This window comes from Piliocolobus tephrosceles, chromosome 1 (genome assembly GCF_002776525.5).
Source record: "Piliocolobus tephrosceles isolate RC106 chromosome 1, ASM277652v3, whole genome shotgun sequence".
Classification (NCBI taxonomy): domain Eukaryota; kingdom Metazoa; phylum Chordata; class Mammalia; order Primates; family Cercopithecidae; genus Piliocolobus; species Piliocolobus tephrosceles.
In genome coordinates, this window is record NC_045434.1 from 72,839,983 (window position 1) to 72,852,457 (window position 12,475).

Sequence of the window (12,475 nt, forward strand, 5' to 3'; positions counted from 1 at the left end):
GAGAAATTTGTACACAGATAAGCACACAGGGAAAACATTATGTGAAGATGAAGGCAGAGATTGGGGTGATAAATACACAACCAAGAAATGCCAAATGTCACCAGCAAACGACCAAAATGAGAAGAGAGGGATGAAATAGATTCTCCCTCACAACCCTCAGAAGAAACCAATCTTGCCAACATCTTAATCTGGGACTCCTTGTCTCTAGAACTGTGAGATAGTCAATTTCTGTTGTTTAAGCCATCTAGTTTGTATTACTTTGTTACAATAGTCTTAGCAAACTAAAACACATAATTGAATAACAACAAATATTGATATATATTTGCTACATATTGGATGATTAAATGAAAGTCCTGAGCTACAGGAATAGCCTACCTCGATAAAACTGTTTACTAAATTTAGCATATTAATTACATCCAAATTACGCATTGATATTTATTGTTAATTTCTCTAAAATAATAATTTACTGATTCTCAGTATTTTTTCAACTTAATTCATTTCAACTCGATTCAGTGAGTTTGTTGGATGCCAGTTGCATCCTTATTCCTATGTTAGATATTACAGAAATTTTGAAAATAAATAATGATATAATAACTGTACCTAATGCACTTACATTCTTATTTTGAATCAAGATTTTACTCCTTTTAAAATAAGTTAATATTGCAAGACAGAATGTGTCCAAATGACAAATGTGTAGGAAAATGATATAAAAGAGTCTATGAATCAAATGAAGACGTGGGAATTGAGGTAGATCATCAAATATACATAACGTTTTGATGGTGGTAGATAGTGCTAGAGGTATGGTATCTGTCATCTATGGTATTGGCTAGGAGGAAATTAGTAAGATGATCAACCTGACTATAAGGCAAAAACTAGGGAAAACTAGAGATAAGTATTAATGGTTAAGTGTAGTCAGGTTCCTGAAATGTCTTTCCTTTCTATCAATTTTATCACATACATTAAAATTGGGAAAAATATTACCAAAAAAATCTGATTTCTAATATCCAAACTGCAGACAATTTAAAAGATTGAAAGACTCTCAAGGAAAAGAGAAAAGTAATACTAGAATCCCATTATTAAGAGATAATCACTATTAATATTTTGGTATACATCTGTATGTAGACATACCTATATGTGTATTTGTACATATCTATGTATATCTATCTATGTATATACATATATATTTTAATGAATTAGACTCAAATATTTGTAAAATATTTGTTGTTATTATATTTCCAAATTAAATATTTTTCTACAGCATCATAAACTTTATGGACACACAACATTACATTGTTGGAAACTCAGAATGGTTTATTTGGTTTATTTGTTGCTAGTGTATACGGGTCAGTGACTTCATGTGCTAAATTCTAATTGCACAGATGAAGCATTTCCATAATTATTTTTGAGATCTGGACTTGGAGAAAGAGGTAGATGTTTCATTTTGCAAATTTTCCAGTGGCTTTCTGGAAGACAAGAATTTAACAACTGACCATCTTAGCAACTGCCTGTAGATCAGAGGGTTCTGAATGTAAGTACAGGAACACAAAAAAATGTTGCACTGATTTACTCTCCCTCCTACATATTTAAAAAAAGACAGTGACAAAAAAGAACATACAAGGAAACTACAAAATTTTCATGGAAAATGGAATTAAAAAATAAAAATATAAACTTTGTTTCTCAACATAAGCTTAATCAAGGTCAAGACACTTTTGTAAATGATGATACCAGCCATTTAGTCCATCTCTGAATAACTGAAGGTTCTGGGAATTTAACCATGTCAATGCAGTCTTTTTTACAATATTAACTGAAGAAAAATGGGTACTTTTTAAAGATTTTTTTAAGATCAGGAAACAAAAATAAGTCAGAAGGAACTAAATCAGAACTGTAAGATCCTAATGATTTTCCATGAAAACTGTCATACAATTTCTCACATTCAATGAGGGGAATGAGCAGGGTCATCATATGGTGAAGAAGGACTCTAGTGAAGCTGTCTTGGGCATTTTAATGCTAAAGCTTTGGTTAACATTCTCATAACCCTCTCATCATTAGCAAATGTTATTGTGTTTTGGCCCTCCAGAAAACCAACAAGCAAAATGCCTCAAGCATCCCCCTCAAAATTTGCCATGACATTTGCTCTTGACTGGTACACTTTTGCTTTGACTGAACCACTTCCACCTCTTAGTAGCCATTGCTTTGATTATTCTTTGTTTTCAGGATTGTGCTGGTAAAGCCATATTTCATCTCCTATTACAATTATTTGATAAAATACTTCAGGATATTGATTCTACCTGTTTAAAATTTCCATTGAAAACTCTACTCTTGTGTGTGGCTGATCTGGGTGCAACAGTTTTAGCACCCACTAAGTAGAAAGTTCACTCAACTTTTTAAAAAAACTTTTATTTTAAGTTTAGGGGTGCAAGTGCAGGCTTGTTACATAGGTAACCTTGTGTCATGGGGGTTTGTTGTACAGATTATTTTATCACCCAGGTATTAAGCCTAGTATCCACTAGTTTGTTTTTTTTCCTGATCCTCTCCCTCCTCCTACCCTCCACCCTCTGAAAAGCTCCAGTGTGTGTAGTTCCCTTCTATGTGTCCATGAGTCTCATCATTTAGCTCCCACCTGTAAGCAAGAACATGTGGTATTTGGTTTTCTGTTCCTGTGTTAGCTTGCTAAGGTTAATGTCCTCAACTTTAATTTTTCAGTCAGAATTGTACAAAGTGAACCATCTGAGATGTGTATGATGTTGGTTGTTTCTTCTGTTAATTTTTGGTCTCTTCAATTAGGAAACAGACAAAATGAATTTTTTCTTTATAAATTGATGTGGATGGTCTACCACTGCAGGCTTCATCTTTAATATTGTCTTGTTCCTAAGGAAAATGAGTTATCCACTTGTAAACTGCTGATATCTTTGGGGCATTGTCCTCATAACCTTTTTGTAAAACATCAATGATTTCACTATTCTTCTAAGCAAGTTTCACCAGAAATTTGCTATTTGTCCTTGTTTCAATTTTACTGAATTCATGTTGCCTGGTAGGGGTTCATTTCAGACTAATGTCTTATCTTTCTTACTGCCTCAAACTAGATCCTGTTCAGGCATGTTTTAACAAGTTAGCATGAGTTTAGTTTGGTGGAAAAAAATGAAATCCATGCATTTTTCATAATATGCATTTTCCATAAGCTTTTTGAAGACCCCCTTCCAATTTCTTATTCTATTTACATTAAGTACAAAATTAGCAAAGTCAGTTTATGGTGTCAACAGTCAGGAAAGCAATCACCTGAGTCAAGATTTGAGGCCACAAAATGAGGAGCTTTACAGGGTGCTGATAATGTTCTGTTTTTTGCTTTGGGTGCAGATTCCATAGATGTGTTTCATTTGTAAATATCCATCAAGCTGTACCCTTAAAATGTGTCCACTTTTCTGTATTAATTTATAACTCAATTTAAGCATTTTAAAACATACATAAAAAATAATAGCAACTCTCAAAATGCTCAGAATAACAGGACATCTCTATCTGTAACACATTCAATTGAAGGACACATTCCATTATCTTTCCAGCATTTAACTCCATTGCTTTTTCTAACTGAATGTTATTCCCACTATTCTTCTAAAATCCCTTAAATCATAGAATCTTTCCCTATCATTTATGAACATAATATTCCTTAATTAGGTTAACAGATGATATAATATTTGGGTACGAGTCTTAAAATGTAAATTTAAACATATTTTATTTTTTCACATACAGGTGCATTATAGAAGCACCTTAATGGAATAATGACACTTAGATTGTATTGTTTAAAGCTAACCACAACTGATATTCAAACATTCTGTACAAGTTATTTCATTTCATTCAATCCTTTGTTGCTTGATGAATAAGACTCTTGAGAGTATAGCATCCATTGTTCATTAACCCAAAGATCTGGTATAAAAAACAACCTTGAACAATTCTGGAGTCTCTGGTCACAGAGTTAGTAGCTTAGTAATTTGGCTTTGAAGGCTCCAGCTCATTGCATAACTTGACTTTTGTTCATTCCTGTCCTGAAAGTTTCTCAGACTTTGTACAGTTTAATACTATACGACTGTGACATCAAAGGGAAACATGGTATGACCTCGTTTGTAATAGAGTGGCATAGTGACTCATGGATGAGACCATCGTCTTACCTGGAAATCCTCACATGCTCTGCCTTATTAATATTAGAGCTTGTAACAGAATACAGGAGTGTTAATAGCATTCCAGTATTTTTGTGTAAGAGGAGTTATTTCAATGTACTGCAATGTGATATTTAAATATGCAAAATAAAGAAAATATCTAGGCTAAAATAAAATTCTATTTTGCTAAGAAAAGACCTTTTGTAAGCCATTGGTGTGAATGAGTATAATTTCGCTCAAATTTGTAGAGTGCTGATAAGGTTCCTTATAATGCTTGGATAGAAGTGCCTAACCTTTAAATGTGTTTTTATTGTGCCATAAGCAATACAACTTCTTCGTCAATAAATTTCTCATCGTAAGACTTAAGTGTTTGGAAGGTTTAAGATGAGCATTTCTATTTTGCTATTTATACTTCGTTTTCTTTGACCTTGGCAAATAAGACCAAAAAAAGTTTTAGCACTTTTAGTTGGTTAGACATAAATAATTATTGCCTATATGATTTTATCAGAATTTATCCACTTTTCCTCCCTCTTTCCCCCTGCCTACATCTGTCTTTCTATCCTCTCTCTATTTTTTTGTCTCTCAGTTACATACATGCACACACACACACACACACACTTATTACATTGCTATTATCTATATCTTACTGCCTCAGTCTTAGTGACAGAAATCCAGGTCCTGGTGGAGCAGCAGTGGGAAGATGCTATCTATGGTTCTAGATATCGGTCACTTTTATTTAACTATAAGATGATTATGTAGATTTATCAGATGATACACTTGAAAATACACACGTGTTATGGCTTGGTGTGAGATAGTTGTTATTTTTCTATAATGTCCCTATTAACATTGGGATGAGATAGTTGTTATTTTTCTATAATGTCCCACAACTTGGTGTGAGATAGTTGTTATTTTTTATAATGTCCCTATTGGAATTCTAGTCATTATCCACAGCAATGGCTTAGGTTGGCTTAACCAGAAGCAATTCAGATAGTCTTTTCTGACTAGGCAGCATGACTCGCATAAACCTCCTTGCCGTGTTTGGTGGAGACTTATCCTGATTAGCACCATCTTGCTATTTTTGTTTCTAAAAAGTTTGTAGGCTTTTTGGAGATATCTTATAAACTTCTTAAAAATGGCCAGTTTCTGGTAGGGTGCTTGTTTAAAATGGGAATAATCTGGTTGGCTACAATCTGGATAGTCATCATCAATCAGATGCTATCCAGCCTGAACTTTGAAACAATCCTGGTATGTTGAACAGTCTCATGAAGGATTTCTTTTTTCTCCTTGTTTAGGAATGTACTGTATACACACATCTTAAGTGGCCTACAATAGCTCTGCTAGTGATATCAATATCGGTCGTTCAATCTTTCGATTATGTTTTTAATCATAAGCTTTAAAGTACAATTGTTTTTACCTCAAAATTCTTAAAAATCTGTTATGGGACAGAAATAAGAGATTAATGGAGATCTTGCAAAAAAAGATAAATGGCACCACCAGAACACCACAAAACTGGGAGAAAAATTAATTGAACCTATACTTTTGATAAATATTTATTTTTTGCAGAAGAAAAATGCATACTAGTTTAAGCTGTCATTATACTAACCTACATCCTATTTTTCATATTATTAGTAATACATAATGTGGTAGTTTATATTCAAAAATAAAACTAGAATGTATATACCTCATGTATTTATCCAGAAATACACCAAGGTTACTATGGTTACGAAAAATCCATTACCTTTGAATACAGAATGAAAAAGTTTGACTTAAAGTGTGTGCTATTTATTATAGCAAACATCAACAGCCTTCGGGAGGTTCTCTAACTGGATTCATTTTTCAGTGTCAGAACTGACCCACCATACTACTAGCTTATGGCCTATGCAAGGTAAAAAATTTGAACTGTATGCATTTTAAAATATATTTTATACTAACTCAAGGTGCAGCAATGCCTTTGACTTTCAATGCTTCATATTTAAGAGAAAGAAGAAAAAAAATTCCAAGCCACCTGGATGCTAAGTGCCTTCTGAATTGAAATGCATTTACTTTGTGCCCACCATGGCAGCAAGATCCATTGGCAAAGCATAAAGGAATAATGTCGATTCTATGTGGAAACTTAAAAGGAAACTACAAGTAAATGGAGTAGGAGTGAGAAAAAAATTGTTGACACTTTGAATATTTAGGAGGCGATATTAAACCAAGTTATTAGGGAAGTTTCTGATATTGTAGAAGGTAAAACATTTTAAACAGTGCAGGTGATTGTAACCAGAAAAAAACAGGGTAGCTCGTGGAGAAATCTCAAAGTTATTCCTACCCCAAGTAAATTTTTGCTCATCAAGAATGTGATTAGATGAATGAAAGGAAAATATAAAAGGTTAATCATTATTCAGAAAAGTATTCACTATAACTAGTACTTTAAAATGCAAATAAAAATAAAATAACTATTTTTTGTAAAATAATCAAATATTTAAGAATATATAATTCACTGCTGATAAATTCCCTGGAAATAATGTGACAAACTATATCAAATATTCTGTAAATGTTCATTACCTTTGACTTAGCTATTCTTCTAGGAACCTAGCAAATAGAGGTTTGTGTATAAGAATATCTATCTCAAGATATTTAAAATAGAGATAGATTAGATACTATTGCTCAAGTGATTAAGTGCATTAATAAATATCCATTATATGTTATATGAGATGGAATATAATGTTATTCAAAATATTAAAAATATTTTTAGAAAAATGTTTAATGATAGGATATAGTCATAACATAATAAGGGAATATGTAAATATTCAATATCATACATAGGTTATAGTTCAATTTTGTTAACATGAATAAAGTAGTAGAAGGAATTCCATCATATATTAAGAGTTTCTATATGACAGGATTCTCAGGTATTACGAGACTGCATGTTTTAGATTATCTTCAGTAAGAATGTATCACTTTTATAATTAAAGGTATTATCAATTATTTTCCCAATCTAGTAGATTCTGTCTTCCATTTCTCAGTTTCTCTATGAACAGACATTTCAGCTCTGTACAGATCCACTCTAGTAGCCCTAAACTGACACTATTACTGAAAACACCAGACATCATGAATAGAAGTCCTACCCACGAACCACTCAGTGTGGAAAAGATATTAGGTCACAAATATCCTGACACAAAGACAAGCGGTAAGTACCAATAGGATTGTAGATAGATACACGTCATGGTGTAGACTTAAAGTGCTAATAAATAAAGCCCATCCCAATGGCTAGATCAGTTTGCCCACAGCCTTCTCCCTTGCTGACTTCAGACAGACAGAGTCCCTTTCCTATTTAGTCTTCTCTGAGAGTCTCTATAGGATAGGTAAACTTTAAAAATGTAAATGACCTGCACTTAGTCCACATCACAGATATAAAATCTGTAGTCATAAGAGTGGGAGCCTCATCCAACAGGACTGGCGTCCTCAGAGGAAGAGGAAAAAATACCAAGGATGAAGTCACCTCAAAGAAAGGCCATGTGCGCACGCAGTGAGGAGGCTACTATCTGCAAGCCACGGAGAGAGACCCAGGAGAAATCAAGCTTGCCAACATCTTGGTCTCAGACTTTCAGCCTCCAGACTGAGAGAAAGAGGTTTCCATTAAAGTCACCCACTTTGTGTTATTTTGACATAGCAGCCCTAGCAGACTAATACAGGTGTTCTGAGGTCTTTCTTTTAGAGTTACGGCAAGGAAAAATAAAATATGAGCAACAAGCAGAATGTATATAAATTAAAAACGAGGATTTGGGGCCAGACAGATCTGCATTTGAATTAGTTCCTCTGATTACTGACTAGAATTTCTTACCCTGTCTAGGTCTCAGTTTTTCTAGCTATAAAGTTAGAATAATCATGTACGTCTTTGAACCCCATCTTAACCTTCTCAGTGTATTTCCCCTCCTTGACAAGCATTGCAGTCCCAATATGCTTCATATCTTAAGCTATTTGGGGATGAAAGCAGAAAGGAACATAGTTGCTTATGAAATGCCAAGAAAGCTACAGCAGAAAAAAATATGCTATGGGTAATATTGGAGATATATTCTTTAAAATATTACATAAAGATTGAAAACCACTGAAGAATCATTCTACCACCACTATAGCAAGAAAACATGGATGTAGGCACTTTAAAAATATTTCACTTTCTTTGTATTTGGGGTTTGTATTGTAATAATACACTGTGGTGCCATTTACCACAATCTTTCATTAGAGCCTGTACTCCCATGGTGTTCTTGATAATTCAAACAACCAAAATACAGAATTCAGTGTCATTTTGCAGGTGATAGTAGAAATTAATGTGAATTCTTGCCTCTCTCCCTACACTGCTCTTTTTCTGGTTTTGCCCAGTGTAACCTCATATGGAATTCTGTACATTTTGGAAAGAATCGAGGCCCACAGTTTGAGACCTGCCGTCAGCTGCACCACTTCCCTGTGGACTGATTCAGCATTCGTTTCTGCACATAGAAGGATCTTAGTTTCTCTTCCGCTGGCTGTGTCTTTTCCATTTTTCTCTCTTCCCTATTGCCTTATTCCTACCCTAATCTTACCCTCCATCAGTTCCCCTTTGCTAAGTTCCTTTTTTATTTCCAGAAACCATCTGACTTCATTCTTTCACTCCTTTAACACGTTTTATTCCATTCCCACTCTGTGATAGGTCCAAGACATGCAGTAATGAAAAAAACAAATATAGTTGTGTCCTTAATGATCATTATGGTTCAGAAGGGCAAATCAATGAGCAAACAAACAGCCATTCAAGATGACACAAACAAAAAGCAGTGGTGTAACATAAAGGTAATCGGTAAGCATACAGGGGCATACCTGTGTCACACGTGGGGAGCCAAAGGATTCTCAGAGGACATGTCTATTCTGGTTCTAAAACTCATGAGATCCCATTATATACAATGTTACCTCTTGGTCCTACAGAAATGTTTTTATGTTAATTATTAATATATGTGTAAAGTTCCTTACATGGTGTGATTTAATCTTTTCTGAAATAACTTCTGTGGTTTATAATTTTTAGTTAAAATCATCCCATAAGATACTGTTGGAGTAAGATTAACCTATTCAGTTTTTACAATGAACTCTGTGTTGTACAGGATATAACAATTATAAATTCTCTTTACTAATTGCTAACGGCATGTTATATAGTTTATATATAGTTCTAATTCTCTTTAAAATACTGAAAAATGTGATTACACCATTTTACAAATTCAGAAACTAAGACAAGTTAAAACACTTGTTTTTAAGATCACACTCTTCAACACAGCCAGAATGCTTGGGTTAGTATCAAAGCCTCCGACTCAAGCTGTGTGACCTTCGGTTACTTAATCTTTCTTTGCCTCATTTTCTTCACTTGTAAAATTGTGGTGTAAAATAATATCTATGTTGTAGAATAAATATTATGGAACTCTATCCAATTATGAATAAAATATAAAAATAATTGTTCTTGTCCATTTAAGGTTCTCAGACTGGGGGGGAGGGGGCAAAAAAATGTAAACCTGAGAATGCAACTGGATGAATACACAGCCCTGTTCACACGACTTGCTCCAGCATCTACATGCGTCCCCATGAAACTACGAGCACCAAGAGAAGAGGGACAGTGTCTGGCCAGTTCCCTATTACAACCTTAGTGCCTGGCATTAATGTGAGTGAGTGAATTCATAAATAATTCATCCTACCTCTGACTCTAACTTGTTATGACCTTTATGAAGAAGTTAATATCTCTAGGCCTTGGTTTTTTCACCAATCAACGTTTGATTAATACTATCTCACATGAGAGTCACATAGAGTATATAAAATAATATGAAGTATAAAACCACTATAAGTATTATACAAGTATAAACACAATACAAGCAGCATACATAATGCAAGCCTCCTGTATTTAGAAAGTTTTTCAACAATCCATTTCAGTGTCATCACACTTTATCATATGATATGGGTATATACACTATGTTTCCTCTCAAATCTAAAATTCGAACCACACTGAGTCACAATTCTGAGTCTTAAGACAATTATACATCAGTGAAGATTTTAAAGTATTCGGGTGGTGCAAAAGTAATTGCGGTTTTTGCCATTGATGGCAAAAACCGCAATTACTTTTGCACCATTGATGGCAAAAACCGCAATTACTTTTGCACCACCTTAATAGCTCATGTGAGAGAGGAATTTGTTTGATGATGTCATTGATCCAAGTGGACACTGTGAGTCTGACTGGGGAAAACACTGGCTCTCAATTTCAATCCTGTGTGGTCTGCTGGAGGCAGAGAAGTCATGTGCTGAGCTCTTTGTGCTTAGCACATTTGTGCATTTCCAGGCCTCCTCTGCATCTGAGAAAAGGTAATTGCTAGAAGGATTTAGGTAAGGAGTGGTGGGGTCTATAGAACAGAACTAGCAGTAGGACAGCCCTGGGTGGAAGGAGGTAACATGAGCACTTTTCCATTTTTTTTTAGCTACAATTTCACCATAAATCTAATATGAGCTTCAAGATTATACAACTGGAGTGATTAACAGGAGATAAAAATAAGCAACTCAATTTCAAAAACACATTTTCAGATAACTATAGCCTCTATTTATCTGATGTGTGTGTGTGTGCGTGTGTGTGTGCAGTCACTCCTGAGTATCAATGAGAGATTGGTTCCAGGACCCTCTTCTCATACCAAAATTCACAGATGCTCAAGTTCCTGTTACAAAGGGGTGTAATATTTGCATATAGGTATCCACATCCTCCTGTACAATTTAAATCATCTCTGGATTCCTTAGAATATGTAATACAATGTAAATGCTATCTACATAGTTGTTATACTATGCTTTTAGAATTTATATTATTTTTAATTGTTGTGTTGTTATTTTCTTCACATATTTTCTAAGCATTCTTGGTTAAATTTGCAGATATGGAACCCTGGATATCGAGAGCCAACTGTAAGTGTGCTTAGATTTGAACACAGACTATTACAATTCACTGATAACTATAGAGGTCTTACCCGTGACCGTGTAGTTCTCCTCACTGCCTGAGTAGATCAGCCTCCCATCCATGTATAAAGAGTACTGAGTTATAATACCATTTGCCTTTTTGGGTGGGTTCCAGGAGAGCAGCAAAGACTTGGGAAGGGATTTGGCTGCTGGTGGCTGAACCTCTTGTGGGGCTGTGGAAGAAAAGATTTATAGAGTCTAATTTTAGTTTTCTTTTCTAATTCAAACTTTTCAGACCCAAACCAATAAATCATGGAATAGATCTGAAATCCCATGCATGGAAATATTCCCGATTCGTGGGCAGCTTGTCAGTCATTGCTTTAGGAACAGTGTTAAATAACTGTCCCATATTTATGAGAATTTGTATCAATGGTGGATGAGGAGTACTTACACTAGTTCACTTCACTGATGTTGTGTTACTCCAGCAAAAGTACTATTAACCCGTAATCTCTATGTGGGACTGTACTTATTAAAGCAAATTAAGCAGATAGAGTCCCCTAGCCTCAAGGAGCTTGTGATCTAAGATCAGTAATGTTGGTGAATGTGGCTCATAATAGATATTTTTAAAAACCTGTATGTAATGATAGGAATAGCCAGAACATGCATAATCAATTTAGTCAATTATATATGAAAACTTTTGTGCATACTTTTTTTTTTTTTAAAGAGCTGTTTATTTCATATAGTTGTCAATGATTTGGAGGTCCTAAGAACTAAAAGTTTTTAAAAATTTTCCTAAAATCCTCTATTACTTAGTAAATTCAGAATTACTTTGTGGATATTTAGAAGTACCATCATTCTGAGCAAACTATCACAAGAACAGAAAACCAAACACCGCATGTTCTCACTCATAGGTGGGAACTGAACAATGAGATCACTTGGACACTGGAAGGGGAACATCACACACCAGGTTCTATTGTGGGGAGTGGGGAGGACAGCATTAGGAGATAGACCTAATGTAAATGATGAGTTAATGGGTGCAGCACACCAACATGGCACATGTATACATATGTAACAAACCTGCACGTTGTGCACATGTACCCTAGAACTTAAAGTATAAAAAATAAAAATAAAAAATTCCCACAAAAAAAGGAGTGTATTCAGACCAGCCATTCTTCCCATAAAAAATAAATAAATAAATAAATAAATAAATAAATAAATAAATAAATAAAATAAATAAAAAGGAAATGTAAACTAAGCAAGTGCAGGGATCTGTCCGGGTCATAGCTTGAAATTGGTATGAAGGGTACCAGGTAAACCCTGGAAAAAGGATTTAGTGGATACAGAGAAAATAATGCAAAGTAGGGCCATTTGTCCCATACTGAGGCTGGTCAAAGTCCTTGTAA

At 34.5% G+C, this 12,475-nt stretch overlaps 1 protein-coding gene across 1 annotated transcript in view; it reads right to left on the bottom strand.

Annotated features, from left to right (window-relative positions):
• The window catches only part of USH2A (usherin), a 798,346-nt gene that overhangs the window by 403,980 nt on the left and 381,891 nt on the right, over positions 1-12,475 (bottom strand). The window contains exon 31 of the mRNA XM_023203737.1: positions 11,144-11,305. Coding sequence (XP_023059505.1) covers positions 11,144-11,305 — 162 coding nt within the window. The remainder of the gene's footprint in view (positions 1-11,143; positions 11,306-12,475) is intronic.